Source organism: Thunnus maccoyii, chromosome 4 (assembly GCF_910596095.1).
Source record: "Thunnus maccoyii chromosome 4, fThuMac1.1, whole genome shotgun sequence".
In the NCBI taxonomy this organism is placed as follows: domain Eukaryota; kingdom Metazoa; phylum Chordata; class Actinopteri; order Scombriformes; family Scombridae; genus Thunnus; species Thunnus maccoyii.
The window spans coordinates 35,533,241-35,559,626 of NC_056536.1; the positions used below are offsets into that span (position 1 = coordinate 35,533,241).

At 41.1% G+C, this 26,386-nt stretch overlaps 1 protein-coding gene across 1 annotated transcript in view; it reads right to left on the reverse strand.

Moving 5' to 3' along the window:
• Nucleotides 1–1,183: 1,183 nt before the first annotated feature.
• The window catches only part of LOC121895767 (neural cell adhesion molecule L1.1-like), a 25,370-nt gene continuing 167 nt past the window's right edge, over nt 1,184–26,386 (reverse strand). The window contains exons 2-20 of the mRNA XM_042409189.1: nt 22,322–22,465; nt 21,906–22,017; nt 18,894–19,054; nt 18,371–18,530; nt 17,850–17,977; nt 16,452–16,553; nt 15,959–16,165; nt 15,800–15,870; nt 15,492–15,717; nt 15,078–15,184; nt 11,283–11,556; nt 11,075–11,197; nt 10,121–10,297; nt 9,893–10,006; nt 9,531–9,680; nt 9,226–9,357; nt 9,066–9,138; nt 7,184–7,195; nt 1,184–3,416 (exon numbers count right to left, since the gene is read on the reverse strand). Coding sequence (XP_042265123.1) covers nt 3,158–3,416; nt 7,184–7,195; nt 9,066–9,138; nt 9,226–9,357; nt 9,531–9,680; nt 9,893–10,006; nt 10,121–10,297; nt 11,075–11,197; nt 11,283–11,556; nt 15,078–15,184; nt 15,492–15,717; nt 15,800–15,870; nt 15,959–16,165; nt 16,452–16,553; nt 17,850–17,977; nt 18,371–18,530; nt 18,894–19,054; nt 21,906–22,017; nt 22,322–22,465 — 2,732 coding nt within the window. The 3' untranslated portion in view covers nt 1,184–3,157. The remainder of the gene's footprint in view (nt 3,417–7,183; nt 7,196–9,065; nt 9,139–9,225; nt 9,358–9,530; nt 9,681–9,892; nt 10,007–10,120; nt 10,298–11,074; nt 11,198–11,282; nt 11,557–15,077; nt 15,185–15,491; nt 15,718–15,799; nt 15,871–15,958; nt 16,166–16,451; nt 16,554–17,849; nt 17,978–18,370; nt 18,531–18,893; nt 19,055–21,905; nt 22,018–22,321; nt 22,466–26,386) is intronic.

The following is a 26,386-nucleotide window of genomic DNA, read 5'->3' on the forward strand; positions in this document are numbered from 1 at the left end:
TCGCTGCATTGGTTTCCTGTAAAATCTAGAATAGAATTTAAAATCCTTCTCCTAACTTACAAAGCCCTTAATGGTCAGGCACCATCATATCTTGAAGAGCTCATAGTACCGTATTATCCCACTAGAACACTGCGCTCCCAGTATGCAGGCTTACTGGTTGTTCCTACAGTCTCCAAAAGTAGAATGGCTGTTTCAGTTTCACTGCTGAATTTTTAAATTTTAGTTTTTTCATTCTCAGATAGTTCAAAGCTTCTGAAACAAACTGATCCAAAGAAGAGATGAGGCAGCAGCTCGCTGTGTTCAGATATAAGTCCATGTTTATTTATTAGTCGGGTTAGTTTGTCAGATACAGAACAGCACAATGCAACAAGCAGGTACAATGTCAGCACACCTCAATATTGCAGGACAGCTCCCCTCATTCCCCATCCCCCCCCCCACCACACACACACACATCTCCAGTGTAAACCTGTGTGTCCCTGCAAGATCCTGATACTGATTCACTTCATTGATCATATCGTTGCTACAGATGACATCACTGACCGCGTCACCAGAACTGAGAACCGCACTGTGGTTGTTGTTGTTGTTGTTAGCATTAGCATTATTGTTATTATTTATACCTAAAATGTTTTGTCTTTTTTTTTTTTGTACTAGTTTTTGTCTTTTTTCCCAACGTGGTTATAAAAGAAGGCTGCGACAGACAGACAGACAGACAGACAGACAGACAGACAGACAGACAGACAGGGCTGTACAACAGTCGGCATCAATGTCGGAGCAGAGAGATGATCAACAAGGCAACATGTTGAGGATTTTTACTCTGGTAAAAGGTAAACATCTGTGTTACAAAGCTCCATTGAGCACAACACCATCCTGCTGCCACAAATACTCTCTGGAGTTCCAAATGTGGATTCATCCACCACTGAAAATAGTCCCCAACAAATTTCCTCCTGTTTGTTTGTGAAATAACTGAGCCTTTTTTTTAAAATAAATAACTCTCTACCGACTCCTGAGGGAAATATCTGCTTCTGTAGCTGCAGGTAGTGTACAGCGGCTTTTTACAGCTTTTTCTCTGAAAATGATGCTATGAGACGCTGAGAGTGAACCAGAACAGTAAAGTTGCAGCTGGACAGATAAACAATGAGCTGAAACTCACTATAAAGCTCCGTAAAGCCGAGAGGAGCTGCAGAGTCACTGATAATTCTCTGTAGGTTCACCACTACGAGCCAATAACACATTACACACTGACAGCTCAGACTGTGGAGGAGAGAGATATAAGTTATAGAAGCTTTATCTTCAGTAGGAACCAATGTGCTTGAGGCTGAGAGCCACAGAGTATAGAGTCGCAAAATACTGAGAGATGGACTGACACATTGTTGGTTTTAGTCTTTTTATGGGGTTTGTTTACAATGAGAAAATATGAAATAAACCCAACACCAGCTTGAGAGACACCACTCTCTGCTCTCTGCTCAGCGATGTCAGTATAAATGATTCCCTCTCTGCTCCACAAACATTAAAAACGAACTTCAGCTCTGGGTCCAAACACATGAGAAATCCTTGGTTTGCACTCCTTCTTCCCACAAGCTGTCATGTTGAGTTTGTCTGGCAAAGTGGAGCCACAAAGAGGCACCAGCAGTGCACGCCTGTCTTTCACTCCAAGGCAACGAAATAAACCCTCTAAGTATTTAGATTTCCAGTATGATCCATCCAGGGCTGCAGAGGACATCAATGCATCACACTCATGTCCATTAGAAAAGCGCTGCCTCACTGGGATGTATAAATGTTAACGTTTATGACATGACTTCTTAATAATCAACAATATCTGCTGCATCTCTAAGCGCTATAAAGGAAGTGGATGAAGGGAGGGGTGTTTGTTCTCGCTATGATTCTAGTCTTCTCTAAATGTCTGATCTACGAAGCGACACAAGAGGAAAAGAGTAACTAAGAGGAGACGATGGTGTTGGGGTTGTATGATACAAATGCTACAGCAGCTCAGCTTCAGTGCTGCAGTACAAAATCAAACACAGCAACAGATAAAAAAAAAATTACAGTTTGATCATCTTATAAAAGAATTGATGAAAATTAAAAAATGACAATCTCAAGGTTCTATTTACATTCAGAGAATGATACGTCAGATCTCATTTCTTTCTCCTTCTTGTCCTCCTCGTGATTCTGTCCTCCTCTCCCTCCCTCGCTCCTCCCTCGCTCCTGTATGGTTTGCTACAAAGGACCGGCTCTCCGTGTGGTTTCTTTATGTATGCATCGTCTGTGTGTGTCTGTGTGTGTCTGTGTGTGTCTGTGTGTGCATAGGAGTGTCTTTCTGTCTATGATGATGTTCTGATCCTGCATTTTCACCTGCTGAGCAAACAGGAGGACGATGGGAGAGGAATGTTTGTGAGGAGAAACAGATGAAGGCCAGATGGACAGAACGACGGAGAACGTGAGGAGGCTCAGCTGGACTCTCTTAAGGCAACAGGAGAGCACGAACAGTCACACACACACACACACAGAGTAACAGTCGCACTTTAAAATCATACTCTAAATATCAACTACGTGACTTTTGAATGCCTCAGTGGTGGTGGTGTGGGGGGGGGGGGTCATGCATCTTCGGTTTGACAGTCACACACACATCAATAAATAGTCAAATCATTCCCAGACGCATGCACACATGAACACAAATAAATATCTCATAAACTGCAGAACCAAAGACACACAGTGGTGATAATGATGCACTAACTGAAAATTAAACATTATTAAAGGTAAAAACATGACGTTAAAGCATCATTCTGGTGGTTTTTGTTCTTGTCACCAAATGTCACGTTTGGATCTAAACCAACGATGAACTGATCTACGGGTCATTGTTGGTATGTAGAAAATCACCAGAATGATCATTTAAATGTTCATGTGGTTGAGACATTTTGGTCACAGATGAAAAAACTTTTCTCCCCTTTGTCTCAGTCTTCATCACATCAGCCATCATCTTCATCCTCCCTCTGTGAAGAGCTATCTGAGTGTGTGTTCTTGTCTGTAGGTGTGTGTGTGTGTAAACTTGGACATCCTGTAAACACTTCACTGTATAAACCTGTGGAATGTACTGAGACTGTGTGTGTGTTGTTGCAGGCAGTGTGTGTGTGTGTGTGTGTGTGTGTGTGTGTGTGTGTGTCTAGCTGGGCCGGTTCAGGATGGTTGACATGGATGGAGCGATGGGAGGAGGGGGGACTGCGTTAACAGGGGAGGCGGGACCGGAGCTCTCGTTGCCGTGGGGAACGGGCCCCCGGCCGCTGTACTGGCCGATGAAGGAGCCGTCCTCGTTAAACTGGATGTCCACGCTGTCTCCGTATTCCGCCAAAGAGTCGTCACTCCCCAGCTTGCTCTCCCCGCACAGAGACGGCTGGCTGTCCGAACGCTTCTCATCTGCATCACTGAAAGACGACAGAGAGACAAACTGTCAGACGTTTGCTGCGTGGAGGCTGACGTGAACGCCTCCACCTTAGTTACTGCTGCTACACCTGCCAATCTTTCCCTTCTAGCTTGGTGCTGAAGGCCAGTATACTCCAACACAACGGCTTGTCGGACCGTCGCTTAGCTTCGGAACCCTCCTTGTTTCCAGCGTCTATCAACTTTCCAAAACCAACACTTCAGCATCACAGCCAAGACTGACCGGCTGTGTGGAGGCAAGACGGGAGACAAACAACCGAAGCTGTGGGAACATGTTTCAAGCGGGATCCCAGTTGAGCTCTTCTCCTGAGATTCCCTTACCCTTACCCGACCCAACCTGAACGGACCCGACCCAACCTGACCTTACTCGATCTGACTCAACCTGACCTGACCCAACCTGACCTTACCCAACCTGACCTTACCCGACCCAACCTGAATGGACCTGACCCAACCTGACCTTACCCAACCTGACCTTACCCGACCCAACCTGAACGGACCCGACCCAACCTGACCTTACTCGATCTGACCCAACCTGACCTGACCCAACCTGACCTTACCCGACCCAACCTGAATGGACCTGACCCAACCTGACCTGACCCAACCTGACCTGACCCAACCTGACCTGACCCAACCTGACCTTACCCAACCTGACCTTACCTGACCCAACCTGAATGGACCTGACCCAACCTGACCTTACCCAACCTGACCTTACCTGACCTTACCCGACCCAACTTGACCTGACCCAACCTGACCTTACCCGACCCAACTTGACCTGACCCAACCTGACCTTACCCAACTTGACCCGACCCGACCCAACTTGACCTGACCCATCCTGCGTCTCAGAGGGTTTATAGTTGTAACATGCAGGTCCTCTACCATCTGCAAGGGCTGCGTCACCCTCCGCACCCCCACTTCCTACGACCTTGTGCTCAACTGACTGCGACACTGTGAACGTCCTCCTGGACAGACAGTCTGAAAATGTGTGACATTATTCTCGTATTTAAACGATGTAACATCTTCCCCCATGACACCGACTTTTCACTCTGCCTTTGAGTGTAGTTGTTCAGAGTAACTAAGAACAGTTGGCAAACCCCAAAAGTCCTTGATTCAACTATTTACAGAAAGGATGAGGAAGAAAGCAAGGAGTATCCTGGCAGAGAGCTGCCATCCTCTATTCAGCCGCTCCGAGTCCCTCTGCAACTGAAAATGTATTTAAGAAGTCTTCATCCCAAAGTACCATCAATACTCTCAACTCTGCAGAGTGACTGATGAGATTCAGGCCACAGACATTAAGTGTTTTTAAAGTGTAATGTGACCTTCAGACTGCTTCATTTTGTCTCTTGTAAGAATCAGATGAATTGTGGTTTCATGTCGTGATGAGTTGAAGACAGTTTTCCACCCTGGTGGACAATAAATATTTCTTCTCATCTATTTTTAAGACTTTTGATTTTTGATGTGGTCGGACACACGTCGTATGAACTACTTCTGATTGAGCCTCATGCAGTTTACAATAATAATTTACCGTCTCTTCAATCCGCCTCCTCCTCCGCCCTCCACTTTACTCACTGCAGACATGTTCACCTCGTTCTTTACTGATAAGGTCTCTGCCATCAGTAAGCAGTTCTCTGAGCCTGACTAAGTCAGTCTGCAGCTAACAGGGACAAACTCTCCTCATTCTCCCCTCTGACTGAGGAAGAAGTCTCCAAAATTCTGCTGGACTCTCATCCTACTACCTCCCCACTGGACCCAATATCATCCAACCTGCTACAGACCATTTCCCTACAGACCAGTTTCACTCCTGCCCTTCCTGTCAAAAGTACTTGAGCACACAGTCTTTAACCAAGTCTCTGAACTCCTTTCTGCCAACAACCTGTATGACGTGAATCAGTCCGGCTTTAAGCAGGGTCACTCTACTGAGACTGCACTCCTGTCGGTTATGGAATCACTGTCAGGATGATCTCAGGATCCGCCCTCCGCTGGTTCATGTCCTGCCTGTTAGGGAGATATTTTAGAGTATCTTGGAGGGGAGAAGTGTCCAAACTGCACCACCTCACTTGGCGCAATCATCAACTCCCATGGTTTCTCATACCATTGCTATGCTGATGACATCCAGCTCTTCCTGTCATTCCCGCCTTAGGACCACACAGTCTCAGCTTGGACCTCATCATGCCTTGTTGATATATCACAGCATGGATGAAAGACCAAGCTCCTTGTCATCCAGCCAGTCCCTCCATACAATAAAACATCAGCATCCAGCTCTAATCAACCAACTCATGCCCACAAAGTCTGCCTGACGCTTGGGTGTCATGATCGATGGTCAACTAACCTTTAAGGTTCATGTGGCCTCAGTCATTCGGTCGTGTTGGTTTGTCCTGTACAACATCAGGAAGATCAGACTCTACCTGTCTGAGCATGCAGCACAACTCCTGCTACAGACCCTCGTAATATCACGCATTGACTACTGCAACTCGTTACTGACAGGCCTCCCTGCATGTAATTTCAAACCTTCTGATCTGACCGTCTGATCTTCAATCAGCCCAAATCAGCACACATCACCCTGCTGTTCATATCCCTCCTCTGGCTCCCAGTTGCTGCCCGCATCAAATTCATAACCCTGACACTCACTTAAAAAACAGCAACTAAAACAGCTCCCGCCTACCTGAACTCCTTCATTCAGGTCTACACTCCCTCCTGCTCACTACGCTCTGCCAATGAAAGGCGCCTGGTACCACAACAGGACCCTAAATCACTAACTAGACTCTTCTCTGTAGTTCCCCGGTGGTGGAACAAAACACAAAGCAAAACAAAACAAAACAAATCTGCCTCTATGCACTCTCTGCATTGCCTCGGTGCACCACCTGTTGGCATCTACGTCCTATCAGACTCTATCTTAAGCTTTATGGCTCTTACTCACACTGTCTCCTGACTAGATACATGCTTGTGTTGTATCAGTCTCAGATGTACGTCGCTTTGGATAAAAGCGTCTGCTAAATGAAATTGCAAATTGTAAATTGTAAATCTGAAATTTGTGGTAATTTTTTGAAAAATGGTTCCTTGATTTCAGACATAGGCAGACAAAAGTAGAATCACATGACAACTGTCCAAGCAGACCTGCGAACTCTGTTAGCTGGTTGAAGGATTTGTCTCCAGCTGACTTCTAAATCATGAAACTGAAAGATATTGTGGGAAAATAATATATAATATAACAAACCATAAGGCATAAAACTGACCTCTGTGTTGCTTGTCCCAATGTGTTTTTCTTTAGTAAAAAGGTTTAAGCTGTTTGGATCATTATTAGTTAACTACTGCAAAACCACCCATAACTAAAATATACAATTTAGTTGCATAAATTCTATAATACTTGTAAAAGTCATATCCACACCTACTATCATATATCATATAATACAAAAGCTAATTAGTTAACTCATGTGACGTTCACGGTTTAAGTTTGATTTGTCAAATGTTTATCACATGTACATTTTTAGTCTGAATTTAAATTCTCAAAATAACCACAAAATACCAACAAAAACACAAAGTGATATAAAAAACACAAAAAAGATATCAGAAGAATTATTAAAAAGAATAAAAATAAGAGTCATTCTTCTTTTCCAGGGTATTTCTTATTAGCATGCCTAAAAATGACAAACAAAAAACTCCAGCAAGCTTCAGTTACATAACGAAGCCACTGGTTGATGCTCCATCACAACACAAACATGCATCTGAGAGCTAAAGACGGGGTTGACTTGCTCACCTCTCCAGGGATCTGCAGCATTAAAGGAAGATAAAAAGGAAAGGAGAGCTGGGAGCGTTAGAGCTGTCTGCTAAAGTCAAGCTAGCAGCTAAAAATGTTTGTGCAAATTACAGGTTTCATTCTAAAACTTGAACACACAGGAAAAGATTTAAAACCTCATAAAATGGCAAACTTGTACACAACAAAATCATCCACATAATATATTCAATATATAACAGTATGATAATAATAATAATAATAACAGTATTTCATTTAGAAATGGAAAGACTCAGAGATGTTTTGATGTTACAAACGCAGGAAACCATGAGTCAGATGATTAATAGCACCTGAATAACATTAAACTGACAAATCTCTTCTTCTTTGTCCTCTTTTGAGTCAGCAAACAACAAACTGCATCACAGCCGACATCTGCTGAAGACTGAATAAATCTTTCCTGTATTATGTAAACGACAGCTGTGTGATCGGCTGTATTAACATTTAAAATTAGGTTATAGATGAAGTTATAGATTAAGTTATAGTTCTCTGCACTACAGTGATAAAATAACTTTAAATCATAGTCTGATAAAATCAACATAAATCCAGTTTAATGACAAACACCATATATAATATATATCATATATAATCCCAGTTGATGTGTTTGTTTTCCTGCAATGTTCAGTTTCAAAAAAATCACTTTTCACTTCAGTTTTTGCACAAATTAAACAAACAATATATAATTTGGTAGATTGTTCTTATGTGGTGATGAGGAGGTTGTTTAGACTCATAAACTGATCAACCTAACATCTTACGATGATGATGTACATTAGTGCCGCTTGAAAGTTTGTGAACCCTTTAGAATTTTCTGTATTTCTGCATAAATGTGTCCTAAAACTAGATAAAGTGAAACCAGTATCTGGTGTGACCCCCTTTTGCAGCAATAACTTCAACCAAACGTTTCCAGTAACTGTTTATCAGCTCTGCACATCAGCTTGGAGGAGTTTTAGCCCGTTCCTCCTCACAGAACAGTCTCAACTCAGGGATGCTGGTGGGCGTCTTTGCATGAACAACATGCTTCAGGTCCTTCCACAGCATTTCTACAGGATTAAGGTCAGGACTTTGACTCGGCCGTTCCAAAACATCATCTTTCTTCTGCTCTAACCGTTCTTTGGTGGAACGACTCAGAACTCACAGCTCCATCAATGATTGCAAGCTGTCCTGGTTCAGAGGCAGCAAAGCAGCCCAAACCATGATACCACCACCATGTTTCACAGATGGGTTCAGGTTCTTACGCTGGAATGCAGTGTTTGCTCATCACCAAACAGAACGCTTCTCATTCAAGCCGAAAAGTTCGGTTTTGGTCTCATCCATCCACAGAACATTGTTCTAATCACCTTCTGGCTCCACGTGGTCTTTAGTGAACCGTGGACGGCAGCAATGTTCTGTTTGGAGAGAAGTAGCTTTCTCCTTTTATCTCTGCCATGAACACCATTGATGTTCAATGTTCTCCTGATGATGGACTCATCAACATCGACTGTAGCCACTGCAGGAGACGCCTTTAGTTTCCTAGACTTGAGTGTCATCCCATTGATTGAAACACGCGACTCTAATTTCCCCTTCAAATTAATTGATAATCCTCGAGCTTCACATACTTCTGCCTCCCACACATATGTAACATTACATCATTTTCCTCTATAATTAAATGAACAAGTGTAAGATTTTTGTCTCATTTGTTTAACTGATGTCTCTTTGTCTAGTTTTAGGACTTGAATGGAAATCTGATCATGTTTTAGGTCACATTTATACAGAAATAGAACAAATTCTATTCTGTATCTCTCTCTCTCTCTATATATATATATATATAATAGGCATAATAATAAATAAATGCATGTGAGAAAAGACCAACCTGTACTCTCCAAAAGTTTCATCCTTCATGGGCCGAGCCTCAGAGTCCACCTCCTTGTCTTCTTTGTCCTTCACTGTAGGGAAAACCTCAACGTCAGTCGTTGTTGGTGAGAACAGTGTGCATGTGAGTGTGTTGTTTTTATAGCATCCGTCTGTCTTGCCTGCATATTTGCCGCCCTTGCTGCGTTTAATAAGGCAGAGAATGAGCAGTATCAGCACCAGCAGCACGATGGCGCTGATGAGTCCGATCAACCAACCCTGGGTGGCAAATCCACCGGCCACCTCCGACGGCACTGAGAGACACGGAGAGATCGTCAGCAACACGAGGAAACGATTCACACTGAAGATGTTCATGCAGCTGCTTTTTAACGGATCCAACATACTAACAATTATTGTGTATGTGTATCTTATTATCTTATTTTATTATTGTGTGTGTGTGTGTGTGTGTGTGTGTGTGTGTGTGTACCTGGTCCTCTGGTCCATGTCACATCTTCCCAGTGAGTCTTGTTTCCATGTATGATCTTAAGACGGTACTGAGTTCCTGGTTGGAGGCCTGTCAGCGAATAGAAACCCTGCGTGGAGTTCAACACCTCTGACTCCTCCCACTGATCCCCAGCTGCAACACACACACACACACACACACACACACACACACACACACACACACAGTAAATTTGTTTGTCTTCATCATATTTCTATCAAACTGTTTTGTCGTCTATTATTCTGCTTTAGGTGGATCAATACATCTAACAGTCATGATAATAATGAGGCAGGTAATTAACTGTATAATATCTACAGTTAATTATTGATAACCCTGCAGCCTCTCACCGCTCTTCCGGAGGTAGTGGATGTGGAAGCCGTGGTTCCTGTCTCGCTCTCCCGGCACCCAGCTCAGGTTGAGGGATGTGTTACTGGGAATTATGGTGATGTTGGATGGAGGAACTGGGGGAAGAGAGAGACAGGTGGAGGTAAAGTTGGAAAGATGTAAACGAAGGAGAACGTTAAGGAATAAAAGACTGCACGTGATGGTAGAAACCATGTAAACCGTCATCTCACCTCCGTCCAGCAGGGTGGCGCCCCTGCGTGTGATGGGAGGTCCGTCCCCGGCGCTGGTGCGTGCTATCACTTTGAAGATGTAATGGCTGCTGGGGTCCAGAGAGTCCAACATAATGTAAGTCATACTGGGATCGCTGATGATCTCCATCTGCACCGGACTGTCTCTGCTCTCCACCTCTGCAGAGGAAACAAACCAGTGTTTCCAGTCATCTGATGAAAAGTCACACAAAAACTTTCTCCACCAAACATCTTGAATGTCCTTAAAGGATCATTCTGATGATTTTCTATATTTGTCTTCATGTTTGGATCCAAACCAACAATGAACTGATCTACTAACAAGTATTGTGTGTGTATCAAAGCTGATATATCTTATTAAAAACACGTCAGTGAGTCTCACCGCTGCACTGGGTCACACAGAAACGGCTCCAAAGACTAATAACAGCATCATGTTTTCAGTCTCCAGAGAGTAGTTCTGTGTAGTAGTTCTTAGAGAAGATATATATATAATGTAGTACAAAGTCAATACATTGTGATATGTAGCACAATGAGCTACTGGAGCTCATAAAAAATAAGAAAATCCTTTAAAGTAAACCAACAGATTTTTGGCCACTTGGAAAAATATCCGTGGTATCCCGGGATTAAGCTTGTGGTTTTAATCCGGACTAAACAAACGAGATATAATTTATATTATTAGCTTCAGAGGAGCCGGTTACCTTCAGACAGAGTCAGGCTAGCTGCCCTGCCATTTCCTGTCTATTTGCTAAGCTAACTGGTATCAATCTTTATGCCAAATGATTCTACTACAATATTGTCAAATGAAACAATAACATCAGAAAATGAGAACAAAACATTATTCACTCATTAATTACCCGCTGTTCTGTGATTAAACTCTAATCTCATATATGGGAGAATTCTGGCTAAAGAGTGAGATATCCAGTTATTGTCAGACTTTACCCTGCTGGTACTGCACCACGTATCCCAGCAGGATGCCGTTGGTTTCAGCCGGAGGCGTCCAGTAGAGCGTCAGAGACTTCTCCGATGGACTCTCGAACCTCAGTGATGCAGGAGGGCCGGGAGCTAACAGACACAAAGCACACGCATTCACATTTATCCAGATTACAGATATGTTATTGTGTTTATGCAGGTGACCGATCGTACTCACCTCCCTCTGGGGTGTTGAAGTGGTGCGCTGGGGAGGGGGGGCTCTCTCCTTTGCTGTTGAAGGCGGTGACGGACAGCTCGTACCGAGAGAACAGTTGCAGCCCGGTCACCTCCTCTGAAGTCTTCATGCCATGAACGACCACCACCTTACTCCACTCGTCTTTCTCCTTCCCTCGCTCCTGTCCTCTCTCCCGCCTCCTCTCTTCCTCGTGATGATGCTTCCCGAGGGACCTCCGGCCCCGGGCCCCCGGCACACCCAACCTCCTGATGTAGATCTGACACAGAGGCAGAGGGAAGTAAACACATGTGGAGTGGATGCGTAGTATGACTAATCCTTTGCTTCGTGGGTTACAAGTAGAGCTGAAAACCACAGCTGCAACGATCGGTTAGTTAATCATTGATCAATTATTGACAGTTTTCAGCTATGCTCCAGCTTCTCAAATGTGAAAGTTTGCTGTTTTTCGTTGTCATATGTGACATAAATTGAACATCAGAGGTTTCGCAGACTGAAGGCTGTATTTCATCACTACTTTATAACATCTCATAGATCAATCAGCCCTGGCTGAAATGATTAGTCAAATAATTGATAGTTGATAGAGAGAAAACTAATGGACAACTATGTTGATTATCAATTAATAGTTTAAATTATTTATGGAGCTAAATGCTAAAAACATTCTCTGAATGTGCTGTTCAGTCAGTATGAGGTGGCTGATGGCTGGATCGTTAGTAAGATAACAAAAAGCAATGTGACCTTTGCTGCAGGAGACTGTCACATCCTGTGTGGACTTTGTTTGTTTTTTGGACTCTGTGTTTTTGTGTTGTTTGGGGTTTCCTGTGTTACACGTCTGTCAGGTCCTTCTGGTTGTACGGTCTTGCTTGTTATGGTTTGGGTGGTGGGTTTAGAGGACTGTTGTGGGCTTCAGTTTATGTAATTCTTATGCTGGGTTCTGATTTAGAGTATTGTGTTTTCTGTTACTCTGTGTTTCCCTCGTGTGTTCGTGTGCTCCTCCTCACACCTCTGCTGTCACCTTCACACCTGCCCTCCATCAGTCTCATCAGCCCTGCTCGCCGTGTCTTCTCAGCCTATCAGCTGCCCAGTGTCTTAGTTTAGTTTGTATTTAAGGTCTGGTTTTCAGTTGAGTTTTGTTGGATCTGAGAATAAAGAAGGTTTACTTCAACCCTGCATTTGGGTCCGTTCCTGCTACTGCTGACAGGAGACCGCTGTTGTTTCACTGGTGTTTACATGCAAGTCACCGCAGCCCAACCATGATCTTTCCCTCACCCTAACCAGGTGGTTTTGACCAGACCTTAACCACAGCGTTGTCAAACCATAAAACATCATTATTTTCAAAAACGGTTGTTCTTCTGATCCCCATCCGTCCTCTAGAGGGCGCTGCTATTTTTCACTATTTTCTGACTTTTTATGGACGAAAATGATTAGATGAAAAATAATCAATAGATTAATCAATATTAAAATAAAGGGTTAGTTGCAGCCATAATTGCAAGCATGCTTCATCTGTCACAAAGCTGCTGCGGTTATCATTGATACATTCAGAGAAATCCGACCTCTGCTGCGGTTGCAAAACCTCTTAATTTGTTATTTCCAACAGAAAATGTTTAAATGTCTATCTGGACATTATGAGAGACAACCATGCTGATGTCTGGATATCTCCTGTAGTGAAGTCAAAAACTCTGACAGTTATTGCCATTTAAATGAATTTAAATAAAGTTATTGATTAATAACTTTAAGGATATATATATATTTTAGGGGCATTTTATTAGTGATAGCAGAAAGATAACGGGGACGAGGAGTTGTTACATGAATAACCTCTTCTGGGTCATTTAAAGATGTTATGTATCAAATCTGATGAAGGTTGGATGAAATTTCTGACGGGTGGTGAAAATCGGCCTTAAACCAAAGAATATGATACACCTCTCAAATGTGAGATTTGGGTGATGAACATGAATGGTATGACATTTGCAGCAACTGCTGAATAATGTCGAGAGATTTGAAGGACTTAAACAATTTAAAAACTTCGATTGTTTCTACTAGACCCAGAGTAGATCATATATACTTGGTTTTAAAGATTCTGCAGCCTGCTGGAAATGAGGACACGCTGGTATATCCATCAGTTCTGGATTAAGGTTCATTTAAGGTGCATTTTGTGGTCTGTCCAAAGCTTTATATGTTTCCAGCTTCAAGTTCCTGGATGTCTTTGTTCATCAACTCATCCAGACTCATCTCATCTGAGAACACTTAAAGCTCAGCTGTCGCCACAGATTTGGGTGAACTTGTATTGGTGCTCTGTTGGGAACATACTGACTGACACACAGCATCACAGTGTGGTACAGGAATTACCATAGATACATGTCCCAGCTATTAGCAGCCTTTCAGGCTTGTTATAGGCTATATAACATTATATATATTGTTGATATACCTACCTTGTGGTGTCTAATATTAACCTCAGCATGTATGTTAAAACACAGAGAGGTCTGTAGTGAACTGGGATTTTGGGGTTGATACCGTTTGTTAAACAGATTTGGTGAAAAATTTAACATTTTTTAACCACTTGAGAATTTATTAAAAATGGTCAAAAATCCTTCCAAAATGCCACATTAAGACACCAAAACCTTGAAGAACCACAGAAAAACTTTTGACATTTGGAGATTTCTGTAAGAATTGCATTTTTCAGTGATTGGATGGTGAATACTTCTGTTGTGGAAATTGCTCAGAAATCCCCTTATTGTAAATATATTAAGGAAAGCCAATCATGCTCTGAACACCTTCAGTCTCTAGTTTGTGGTTGTAAAGTTTCATGAAGCTGTGATTATCCTCAAGGTCACTATAGGTCATTTTATACAGTGAGGTTAAGTTTCAAAAAATGGTCTCACTACAGTGAAATGGCTACTATGGGGACTAACATCATCACACATGAATATAGTTTCCAGTCAGACCCAGTTTGTACAATTTCAAGATTGTTTAGTGACCCCAGTATGCAGAAATACACCGTACACCACCATTCAAATACACCAATTTTAGATTAGCCAAAAATAACATTTATATTACTATATTATAATTATAAACTGCATGGGACTAGTATAAAGTGGGCATGTCTGTAAAGGGGAGACTTGTCTGTAAACCATAGAACCCATTTTCATTCAGATATCTTGAGGTCAGAGGTCAAGGGACCCCTTTGAATATGGCCATGCCAGAGCATTATTTAGCCACCATAGTCAGTATAATGGAGCCTGTTTCATAGGATGCCAGTATTTCACCCTAGCTTTAAAAGCTACAGTCAGTGATGTTGGTCGAGGACGTCGGTGTCCTGGCTGAGTTTAAGATCCATACATGCGGTTTTGACTGCGGCCACTGGGGGGGTTTAGTGAGCCTGTGGGGGCATGTATGTACATTTCTTTTATGAATGTGTAAGTGAAAGGATGAGGTGGAAGCACACTAATGATTGTGATATCCATGTGAAATATGCTTTTGTATTTTTAATATTTATTTATTATTTTTCAGAGTTGCATTGTACTTTTTATACTTTGGCTTCATCTTTGTAAGTGAGCCCTTTATAGCCCTCTTGTTTCTGTGTTTGGGTGGGTGGGAGTAGGGGTTCGGTTGTACAGCACTGATGTTACATGCAAAATAAAAAAACAAAGAAATTTGGCCTCCTCTGTTTTTTAAATATCCTGCTAGCTAACACACTAACTGTGACAAGAAGCGTAACCTCATTATCATTAAAAAGTCAGAATATTGTTGTGACATGAGCCGACAGAGAGCTATAAGAACCGCTACCTTGTATCCCCTCAGCAGACCTCGGACCCTCTGGGCTTCGTTCCACGTCACTCTGACTGTGCTGTTCATCACGGTCGCTTTAACTCCGCTGGGAGGCTCCTCAGGCTCTGAGAGACACATGAGAAGACATTTAGCATCATAATCATAACGTAAATCTACAATAACTGAACATATTTCTTCAGCCACTTGAGGGCAGAAGAAACAAGCTGTAAACAAAATATTGACATATCATCTTTTAAGTTGACATGTTGAACATGTTAGCAAACAGCTGCTTATTTATGGAGCAACATTATCATTCATGCAGAGTTCCAGGTTTATCGCAGCCTCACAGATTTAAGCTCTTATTATCTACAAAGTCCCTCCATCACAGTATTTCAGGCTGTGTTGCAGGAAAGACTGAAACAGGTGACGTACTGTCCTCTCCGGAGTGTCCGATCTCAGGTTCTGGTGGAGGACCGTCTCCCAGTGAGTTGACGGCCTGGACTTTGATCTCGAACGGTGTGTATGTTCCTGTTCCGTTTACCAAGAAGGGCGGCGACCTGACGTAGCTGTGGTTCCAGTGTACACCCTTGCCCCCGGCCTCCCGCCATGACACCTTGTACTGGAATCCCTGGCCGCTATGTAAGCGCTTGTGCATCTCCTACAAAGACACAAGGAAACAATGGATTTAGATTAAACTGGGTGGCATACACACAGCAGAGCATGCAGACTGAAGTACTCACATCCCACGTAATGATCAGAGTCCCTGGATCTATGGAGTCACTGCGCACACCTGTGGGGTTACTGCCAGGAACTACAAGAAGGAACAGAAGCATTAGATCTTAACTGAGACAGCTTTACTGGGAATCTCCTCACAACATTGACTGTACAGTGTCGCTCACCAGCAGGGGGCGTGCTGTGGAAGTCTGAAGACTCGCTGGGCTCGCTGGGGCCCAGCTCGTTGACCGCGATGACCCGGAAGCGGTAGGTACAGTAGGGGTGGAGGGTCAGCTGCAGGCTGTTGACATCTCCAGAAACTCTCTTCAACTCCTCCCAACTCCACTTCCCCTCCTCCGAGTGCTGCTCCTCTCTGCTCTGCACGATGAACCCTGACAGCACACCATGAAGCCAAATATCAGGACCATGTTGCTCAATCCCAGCGCAAACAGAAAACATTACAGCACGGAGAATATCCAACAGCTGAGGTTGATGGGAGAGTTTACAGGTATTTGATCATAAACCAAAGTATTGGACAAATCACATTTTGACTTGTTGATGGATAGGAAGAGGTCACCTAAATGATTACAGTTCATCCTTAGGACCACATGAATGTGTGAAACAACTTCCATGGCGATCCAGCCAGTAGATGCAGAGATATTTCTGTGTGTTGGGTACCTGTGACGGGGCTGTTGTGTGAGTGTCCGGGGATCCAGCTGAGAGTGAGGCTGTAGTCGTCCACCTCAGACAGAGACAGATCTTTGGGAGGGTCCGGCCGTGCTGAGGGTCCAACACAAACCCGTTAGTCTTCACTGAGAGAAGCTTTTTCTTTCATAGAGTTTCAACAACTCAAGTCAAGTCATTTTTATTTGTATAGCCCAATGCTTTACAGCCTGTAATACAACATCCTCTGTGCTAAAACCCCCAAAACTCCCTAAAACACTTTAACAAGGAAAACATGTTAGAAAGCTCAGGAAGAGCAACAGAGGAGGATCTGTGCTGTGTGTACAAAATAGAACAAACATCACAGAGTACAGCATGGAACAGCACAACAAAATTATAAAGCATTTATTATATATATATATATATATATATATATATAATATATATGAAGTGGTGGAAGAAGTACTGAAATCATTTACTGCAGAGTAAAAATACTCCATTACAAGTAAAAGTCCTGCAGTAAAGATACATAAGTATTATGAGCTTGATGTAGTTAAAGTATTGCAGTAAAAGTACATAAGTATTATGAGCTTGATGTAGTTAAAGTATTGCAGTAAAAGTACATAAGTATTATGAGTTTGATGTAGTTAAAGTATTGCAGTAAAAGTACATAAGTATTATGAGCTTGATGTAGTTAAAGTATTGCAGTAAAAGTACATAAGTATTATGAGCTTGATGTAGTTAAAGTATTGCAGTAAAAGTACATAAGTATTATGAGCTTGATGTAGTTAAAGTATTGCAGTAAAAGTACATAAGTATTATGAGCTTGATGTAGTTAAAGTATTGCAGTAAAAGTACATAAGTATTATGAGCTTGATGTAGTTAAAGTATTGCAGTAAAAGTACATAAGTATTATGAGCTTGATGTAGTTAAAGTATTGCAGTAAAAGTAGTGGTTTGGTCCCTCTGACTGATATATTATTATATATGACATCATTAGATTATTAATAGTGAAGCATCAGTGTTAGAGCAGCATGTTACTGTTGTAGCTGCTGGAGGTGGAGCTAGTTTACACTACTTTATATACAGTTAGCTAGTTTAGTCCAGTGGTTCCCAACCTAGGGGTCGGGGCCCCTCCAAAGGGTCAGCAGATAAATCTGAGGGGTGGTGAGATGATTAATGGGAGAGGAAAGAAGAAAAAACAAAGTTCTGATACACAAATCTGTTTTCAGTTTTTGGACTTTTTCTCTAATCTTTGATTTTTGCTGAAATATTGGATCATTTGAACATTTATTGAAATGAAAGCATGTGAGAAGTTTAGAGGGAAAAATCACTATTTGGTGGAGCTGTTAACAACTCATAGACATGTGAAATGTGACCCCGACTACACACACACACACACACAGTGACGTACCGACTACAGTGATGGAGCCGCTCGCTGTCACATGGTCCAGGTCAGTGATGACCTCACAGGAGTAAGACGCCGTGTCGTCTGATTGGACGTCTGTCACTTTCAAGGCGCCGTTCTCAAAGATAGTGACTCTAAACACACACACACATCCCTTCGTTAGCTTCCTGTCACTTCCAGCATACAAACGTTAACTGTATGAGCTCCGAGCTACAAACACGTCCTCTTATTTAGCATTTTTCTGTTTTCTGACATTTTGTTAACTAAATAAAATCGAGAAAATAATCAGCAGATTTATTGATAATGAAAGAAATGAAAGAAGTTGCAGTCCTACTTTTAACTGACTTGTATGATTTTATATCTCCTGAATGATTTTTAAATAATTTATTAATTTCATGTCATTTATCTGGTTTAACTGGTTCTCTCATGTCCTCAGTTTGAGCACTTTGTTAAGAAACCAGCACACATGTATGATATGACTGTATATGAACGTGTTGTATTGTTGCTGTGGAGGGAAACACGTTTACTTGTCGTCTGGTGAGGATTCCTGCAGTTTGTGTCCATCTTTCCTCCAGACGATCTGGGATCTGTTCAGCCGAGGGTCTTTGTAGAAGAGACAGTCCAGCAGAGCGTCTCCTCCTCTGGGCGTTCGCACGTCCTGCGGCCTTGTCAGTATCACCGTCCGGTCTGACGGGAGCAGGAAGACACGGCGCCGCATGTTGTTATTAACACCACTCGTCACTGATGTTGGTAAACTACACTTTCATGTCATCATTCTCATTCAGACAGACAGAAGACTGTAAGATGCTTCTATTTCATGTTGCAGTTCAGTAGCACACAGTAGACAATTCCCATCCCGGACCATTTCCTCCTGTCGTTTTCTGATAAAAACTACAATGAGCAGCTGTTTTAGGAAATTACTGAGACCTTAACCGTGTCTGAGGTGTTTTTAAAGATTTACGTCTTCATTAGGAAGCAATAAGCTCAGAGCTGAGAGCCACAGACTGAATAGAAATGTAGAATGACAGCAGGTTGTTGCTGATGACTCACTGAAGACCTCCAGATGAGCAGTGATGGAGATGTTTTTGTCCTGCACTGAGCAGGTGTACGCTCCTGCGTCATCGTGACCGACGTCGGACAGCCGGAGCGTCCCGTTGGTCAGCAGGGAGATACGAGGGTCCGACAGCAGAGGCCCCGTGTCCTCGCCCTCCCTGAAGAGAACAAACACAAAGATAGTCACCGTATTGATCCTGACATACATGAATCAGACGTGTCACTGCTGCTCTGTTCAAACCGGGTCCTTCAGCATTTATTCCAACATCCCAGTGACTCCAGCAGGGGGAGTGTGGTGTGTTTACTGGCTGATCACTGATCATGACAGACAGAAGAGATCAATACAGGACGAGCCGGAGAGGAGAGACGAAGGATATCTGTTAAACACAATGAGCATAATGGCCTGTAAAGCTGAAAAAGCAAACATTTAGACCTTGTTTATCTGACAGTGAACATGCAAAGAAACGTGACTAATGTGAAAAACTAAAACACATAACCTTCATTATATAGAGATGGATGAATCAACTCGTCCATCATGGATTTACTGAGACACATTCATCAACAAACAAATAACAACAATAACAAAAATAAATCAACAAACTCACATAATGACTATAAACAAATATGAATGTAATATATAAAAGCTTAGAATCACAAGTCTGAACATAACATCTACATTTATGCATCAGTTCATGTCAGTTTAAACATGATGCAGATCTAAGAGTTATTTTTCTTTCCCCTTTTCAAAGTTTTGGAAATATATTCAGAAAACATAAAAACATTATAAAGTATAAAGCTCCAAACCTGAATCTGTAATGTTTGATAAAAACACACCTCATCCACAGATCCTCTCTGTTCCAACGTAGCTGTTCTTTGAAACAAGTTAATAAAATACATATTTTTACATTTTAATATTTATTGAACTGTTATATTATGGTGTAAATATCCTCTGCTACACTAGCAGCTATGTCAGTCTGCATGTTTTACCTTTATCACTGAAATTGCTTTCTAACAGCCTTGATGTGTATATATTTACTCTCCTTCAACATGGAAATCTGTTAAAAAATAATCATTTAACAACAAAAATACCAGAAGCAACTAAAAACAACATGCGTGTAATCTCAAAATACAAAAATATTACAGAGGACACGACCTCAGTGTCCTCAAAGCTGCGTCAAGTAACGTCTCGTCATTTAATATGTGAGGAGTTACAAACATCAGCATATTAATATTATTCATAAAAACACTGCATGGTTCACAGACCAGAGGTTGAAGCACAGACACTGATCCATGTCAGTGACTCTGAGCAGGTAACAGACTCTTTTAAGACTCTAAAACGAGACTTTATACTTCAGTGATCTTGTCTCATGAATTAAATGAGTATTAGCATTGATGTCCATGTTAAAAGAGAAAGAAATGGAACGTCAACACTGAAGACCTGTGGTCGTATTTATCGAGCTTCTCTCCAAACACTAGCAGCTAACACACAAGTCTGCTGGCTGGTTTAACAAGTACAGGAGCCACGAAATGGAGTTAGCTTGCCGCTAACTCTACAGAAAGGAGTGACCTGGGCCCTCTGCACGACTGGAGTGCTGTCTCCCCAGCAACGCCTGCATCTTTCAGCTTCAGAGCCAAAGCCTCCTCAGCCTGACTCACCCACGGATTCACCGGCTACAAAGCAGGACACCACAAAGCATCTCTTCCTTCATGGACTGGTAACAACTGGGCATAGCCTAGCAACACAGTGAAGCATAGTACGGCTAAGCAAGAATGTTTAACTCAAACAATGTACTGTACGTGTATTGATTTGGTTAAGGTTATACATTGAACTGTCCTTGTTGCTTATAGTCAGGTTACTGCATAGCCACACCGCTAGGTTAATGTTAGCATGCTTAACACATGTTACATCCAGTAACTAGGCCTTGCATGCAACTAACACCATTTTAACCTGGCACTTTTAGCATACACCAGTTGGCCTTGAATAGAGAACCACACAGTTAAGAGGTTAAAACCTAGTTTGGCAAACTTTGGTTCAGGCAGCACATGTGGTTCAAGACACCACATGGTCTGGCCTTTTATCTCTGTAGTTCCCTTTATCAGCCAAAGTGTCGGCATGCCATGTGCTCAGTCACCAGGTGACTGCAGCCATCTTGCTATTGTCTTCCCTACACACACACACACACACACACACACACACACACTCACACATTCACACTTGTATATAGGTACACTTAGCTAGATTAGTATTGTGTGTTGCTTTTACCCTTTTGTTAAATAAATGCTTTTGGATATACCTGTTGTCTGTTTTAATGTTGCACAAGAATGAGTTTTGCCAACCTCTGCTCTGTAAAGAACTCCAAATCCTTCAACCTTAACTAGCTATTGATATGGTGATTTCGTTTATAGTTATTAACTAATTTATAGTTATTATTTAATTGTTAATCAAAGTTCCAAATTCATAGATTAGTACACTTTGAGACTGAATTGACTATCTTTTTCCCTGAGTCCAGGGTGGTGCCCCGTTATTATTAATTCTGATTAATAATTTTATTGATTTTAATAATTAACAATTATCTTTGATAATCATTAAATATTGCTGATAGCCAAATTTGTAGCCACGGCCCAACAACAATAATTGTTAGTTGCAGCCTTAGACTCCAAAGCTGTGAATCTGAACACCAACGTGTGGAGGTGGAGGAGCTGGTCTCAGGTGTACCGGTGATCACATGATGCGTCCTTCATAAAGAGAGCTCAGTCAGCCTATTGACTGTAGATAAATCCATCTAAAAGATCAATACATGACATGATTGCTGCCTTTCTCGACTTTGTTGTGGAGAATATTGATTCTGTAAAGGCAGAGCAGTGCAGGAGGAACACCTGATTCCTTTTATTCGCTAATGTTCACAGCTCGTCTCTGCCCCCAAGTGGCCAAAAATCACTTACTGCAGGTTTATGTACATGCTGGGATGTGTGTGTGTGTGCATGTGCGTATGTGTGTGTGTGTCTCACCATGTGACGTGTGGTCGCGGCGAGCCGAAGGACTCACAGTGCAGCTCGATGTCTCCGCCCTCAGTGACTCTGTACACGACTCCATCAGACGACAGGATCTGAGGAGGCAGCTCTGACACACACAGGACACAAATACACATCATTACTCATCAATTAGTACAAAAACAAAGGTTAAAGTCTTATTTTGTTTTGTGCAAACAAAATGAAAAACAATAAATAGTGAAATTAAACACAACAGAGAGAACAAACAGAAAGAAAAAGGAAGAAAAAATATTGAAAACATTGACAGTAGAATGACTGAATGTGAATTACTTTAGTCATTTAGTGCATGTTCTTGTCAGGATGTGTGTGTGTGTGTGAGTGTGTGTGTGTGTGTGTGTGTAAGTGTGTGCATGTGTGTGCATGTGTGTGCATACCAACAACATAGATGTAGGTGTTGAGGAGGATGGATCCGTATTTGTTGGATGCTTCACACTGATAAACAGCTGTGTCGGTAAATTCCACGTCAGTCAATTTGAACACGCCGCCGTTCACAGTGCGGCGAGGATCATCATCTACCTCTGCAGAGAGAGAAGAGCGGAGGAAGAGGAGGAGGGATGAAGGAGGATGAAGAAGCAGATGTAGTGGGGTATATAGTAGTAGATATAGTAGGGTATATAGTAGTAGATATAGTGGGGTATATAGTAGTAGATATAGTGGGGTATATAGTAGTAGATATAGTGGGGTATATAGTAGTAGATATAGTAGGGTATATAGTAGTAGATATAGTGGGGTATATAGTAGTAGATATAGTGGGGTATATAGTAGTAGATATAGTGGGGTATATAGTAGTAGATATAGTGGGGTATACAGTGGTAGATATAGTAGGGTATATAGTAGTAGATATAGTGGGGTATATAGTAGTAGATATAGTGGGGTATATAGTAGTAGATATAGTGGGGTATATAGTAGTAGATATAGTGGGGTATACAGTGGTAGATATAGTAGGGTATATAGTAGTAGATATAGTGGGGTATATAGTAGTAGATATCGTGGGGTATATAGTAGTAGATATAGTGGGGTATATAGTAGTAGATATAGTGGGGTATATAGTAGTAGATATAGTAGGGTATATAGTAGTAGATATAGTGGGGTATATAGTAGTAGATATAGTAGGGTATATAGTAGTAGATACAGTGGGGTATATAGTAGTAGATATAGTGGGGTATATAGTAGTAGATATAGTAGGGTATATAGTAGTAGATATAGTGGGGTATATAGTAGTAGATATAGTGGGGTATATAGTAGTAGATATAGTGGGGTATATAGTAGTAGATATAGTAGGGTATATAGTAGTAGATATAGTGGGGTATATAGTAGTATATACAGTGGGGTATATAGTAGTAGATATAGTGGGGTATATAGTAGTATATACAGTGGGGTATATAGTAGTAGATATAGTGGGGTATATAGTAGTATATACAGTGGGGTATATAGTAGTAGATATAGTGGGGTATATAGTAGTATATACAGTGGGGTATATAGTAGTAGATATAGTGGGGTATATAGTAGTAGATATAGTGGGGTATATAGTAGTAGATATAGTGGGGTATATAGTAGTAGATATAGTAGGGTATATAGTAGTAGATATAGTGGGGTATATAGTAGTATATACAGTGGGGTATATAGTAGTAGATATAGTGGGGTATATAGTAGTATATACAGTGGGGTATATAGTAGTAGATATAGTGGGGTATATAGTAGTAGATATAGTGGGGTATATAGTAGTAGATATAGTAGGGTATATAGTAGTAGATATAGTGGGGTATATAGTAGTAGATATAGTGGGGTATATAGTAGTAGATATAGTGGGGTATATAGTAGTAGATATAGTGGGGTATACAGTGGTAGATATAGTAGGGTATATAGTAGTAGATATAGTGGGGTATATAGTAGTAGATATAGTAGGGTATATAGTAGTAGATATAGTGGGGTATACAGTGGTAGATATAGTGGGGTCTATAGTAGTAGATATAGTGGGGTATACAGTGGTAGATATAGTGGGGTCTATAGTAGTAGATATAGTAGGGTATATAGTAGTAGATATAGTGGGGTATATAGTAGTAGATATAGTGTAGTGGGGTATATAGTAGTAGATATAGTGGGGTATATAGTAGTAGATATAGTAGGGTATATAGTAGTAGATATAGTGGGGTATATAGTAGTAGATATAGTGGGGTCTATAGTAGTAGATATAGTGGGGTATATAGTAGTGGATATAGTGGGGTATATAGTAGTAGATATCGTGGGGTATATAGTAGTAGATATAGTGGGGTATATAGTAGTAGATATAGTAGGGTATATAGTAGTAGATATCGTGGGGTATATAGTAGTACATATAGTGGGGTATATAGTAGTAGATATAGTAGGGTATATAGTAGTGGATATAGTGGGGTCTATAGTCGTAGATATAGTGGGGTATATAGTAGTATATATAGTGGGGTATATAGTAGTAGATATAGTAGGGTATATAGTAGTGGATATAGTGGGGTCTATAGTCGTAGATATAGTGGGGTATATAGTAGTATATATAGTGGGGTATATAGTAGTAGATATAGTAGGGTATATAGTAGTGGATATAGTGGGGTCTATAGTCGTAGATATAGTGGGGTATATAGTAGTAGATATAGTGGGGTATATAGTAGTAGATATAGTAGGGTATATAGTAGTGGATATAGTGGGGTATATAGTAGTAGATATAGTGGGGTATATAGTAGTAGATATAGTGGGGTATATAGTAGTAGATATAGTAGGGTATATAGTAGTAGATATAGTGGGGTCTATAGTAGTATATACAGTGGGGTATATAGTAGTAGATATAGTGGGGTATATAGTAGTAGATATAGTGGGGTATATAGTAGTAGATATAGTGGGGTCTATAGTAGTAGATATAGTGGGGTATATAGTAGTGGATATAGTGGGGTATATAGTAGTAGATACCGTGGGGTATATAGTAGTAGATATAGTGGGGTATATAGGAGTAGATATAGTAGGGTATATAGTAGTATATACAGTGGGGTATATAGTAGTATATACAGTGGGGTATATAGTAGTAGATATAGTGGGGTCTATAGTAGTATATACAGTGGGGTATATAGTAGTAGATATAGTGGGGTATATAGTAGTAGATATAGTGGGGTATATAGTAGTAGATATAGTGGGGTATATAGTAGTAGATATAGTGGGGTATATAGTAGTAGATATAGTGTAGTGGGGTATATAGTAGTAGATATCGTGGGGTATATAGTAGTAGATATAGTGGGGTATATAGTAGTAGATATAGTGGGGTCTATAGTAGTAGATATAGTGGGGTATATAGTAGTGGATATAGTGGGGTATATAGTAGTAGATATCGTGGGGTATATAGTAGTATATACAGTGGGGTATATAGTAGTAGATATAGTGGGGTCTATAGTAGTATATACAGTGGGGTATATAGTAGTAGATATAGTGGGGTATATAGTAGTAGATATAGTGGGGTATATAGTAGTATATACAGTGGGGTATATAGTAGTAGATATAGTGGGGTATATGGTAGTAGATATAGTGGGGTATATAGTAGTAGATATAGTGGGGTATATAGTAGTATATACAGTGGGGTATATAGTAGTAGATATAGTGGGGTATATAGTAGTAGATATAGTGGGGTATATAGTAGTATATACAGTGGGGTATATAGTAGTACATATAGTGAGGTATATAGTAGTATATACAGTGGGGTCTATAGTAGTATATACAGTGGGGTATATAGTAGTAGATATAGTGGGGTATATAGTAGTAGATATAGTGGGGTATATAGTAGTAGATATAGTGGGGTCTATAGTAGTAGATATAGTGTAGTGGGGTATATAGTAGTAGATATCGTGGGGTATATAGTAGTAGATATAGTGGGGTATATAGTAGTAGATATAGTGGGGTCTATAGTAGTAGATATAGTGGGGTATATAGTAGTGGATATAGTGGGGTATATAGTAGTAGATACCGTGGGGTATATAGTAGTAGATATAGTGGGGTATATAGGAGTAGATATAGTAGGGTATATAGTAGTATATACAGTGGGGTATATAGTAGTATATACAGTGGGGTATATAGTAGTAGATATAGTGGGGTCTATAGTAGTATATACAGTGGGGTATATAGTAGTAGATATAGTGGGGTATATAGTAGTAGATATAGTGGGGTATATAGTAGTAGATATAGTGGGGTATATAGTAGTAGATATAGTGGGGTATATAGTAGTAGATATAGTGTAGTGGGGTATATAGTAGTAGATATCGTGGGGTATATAGTAGTAGATATAGTGGGGTATATAGTAGTAGATATAGTGGGGTCTATAGCAGTAGATATAGTGGGGTATATAGTAGTGGATATAGTGGGGTATATAGTAGTAGATATCGTGGGGTATATAGTAGTATATACAGTGGGGTATATAGTAGTAGATA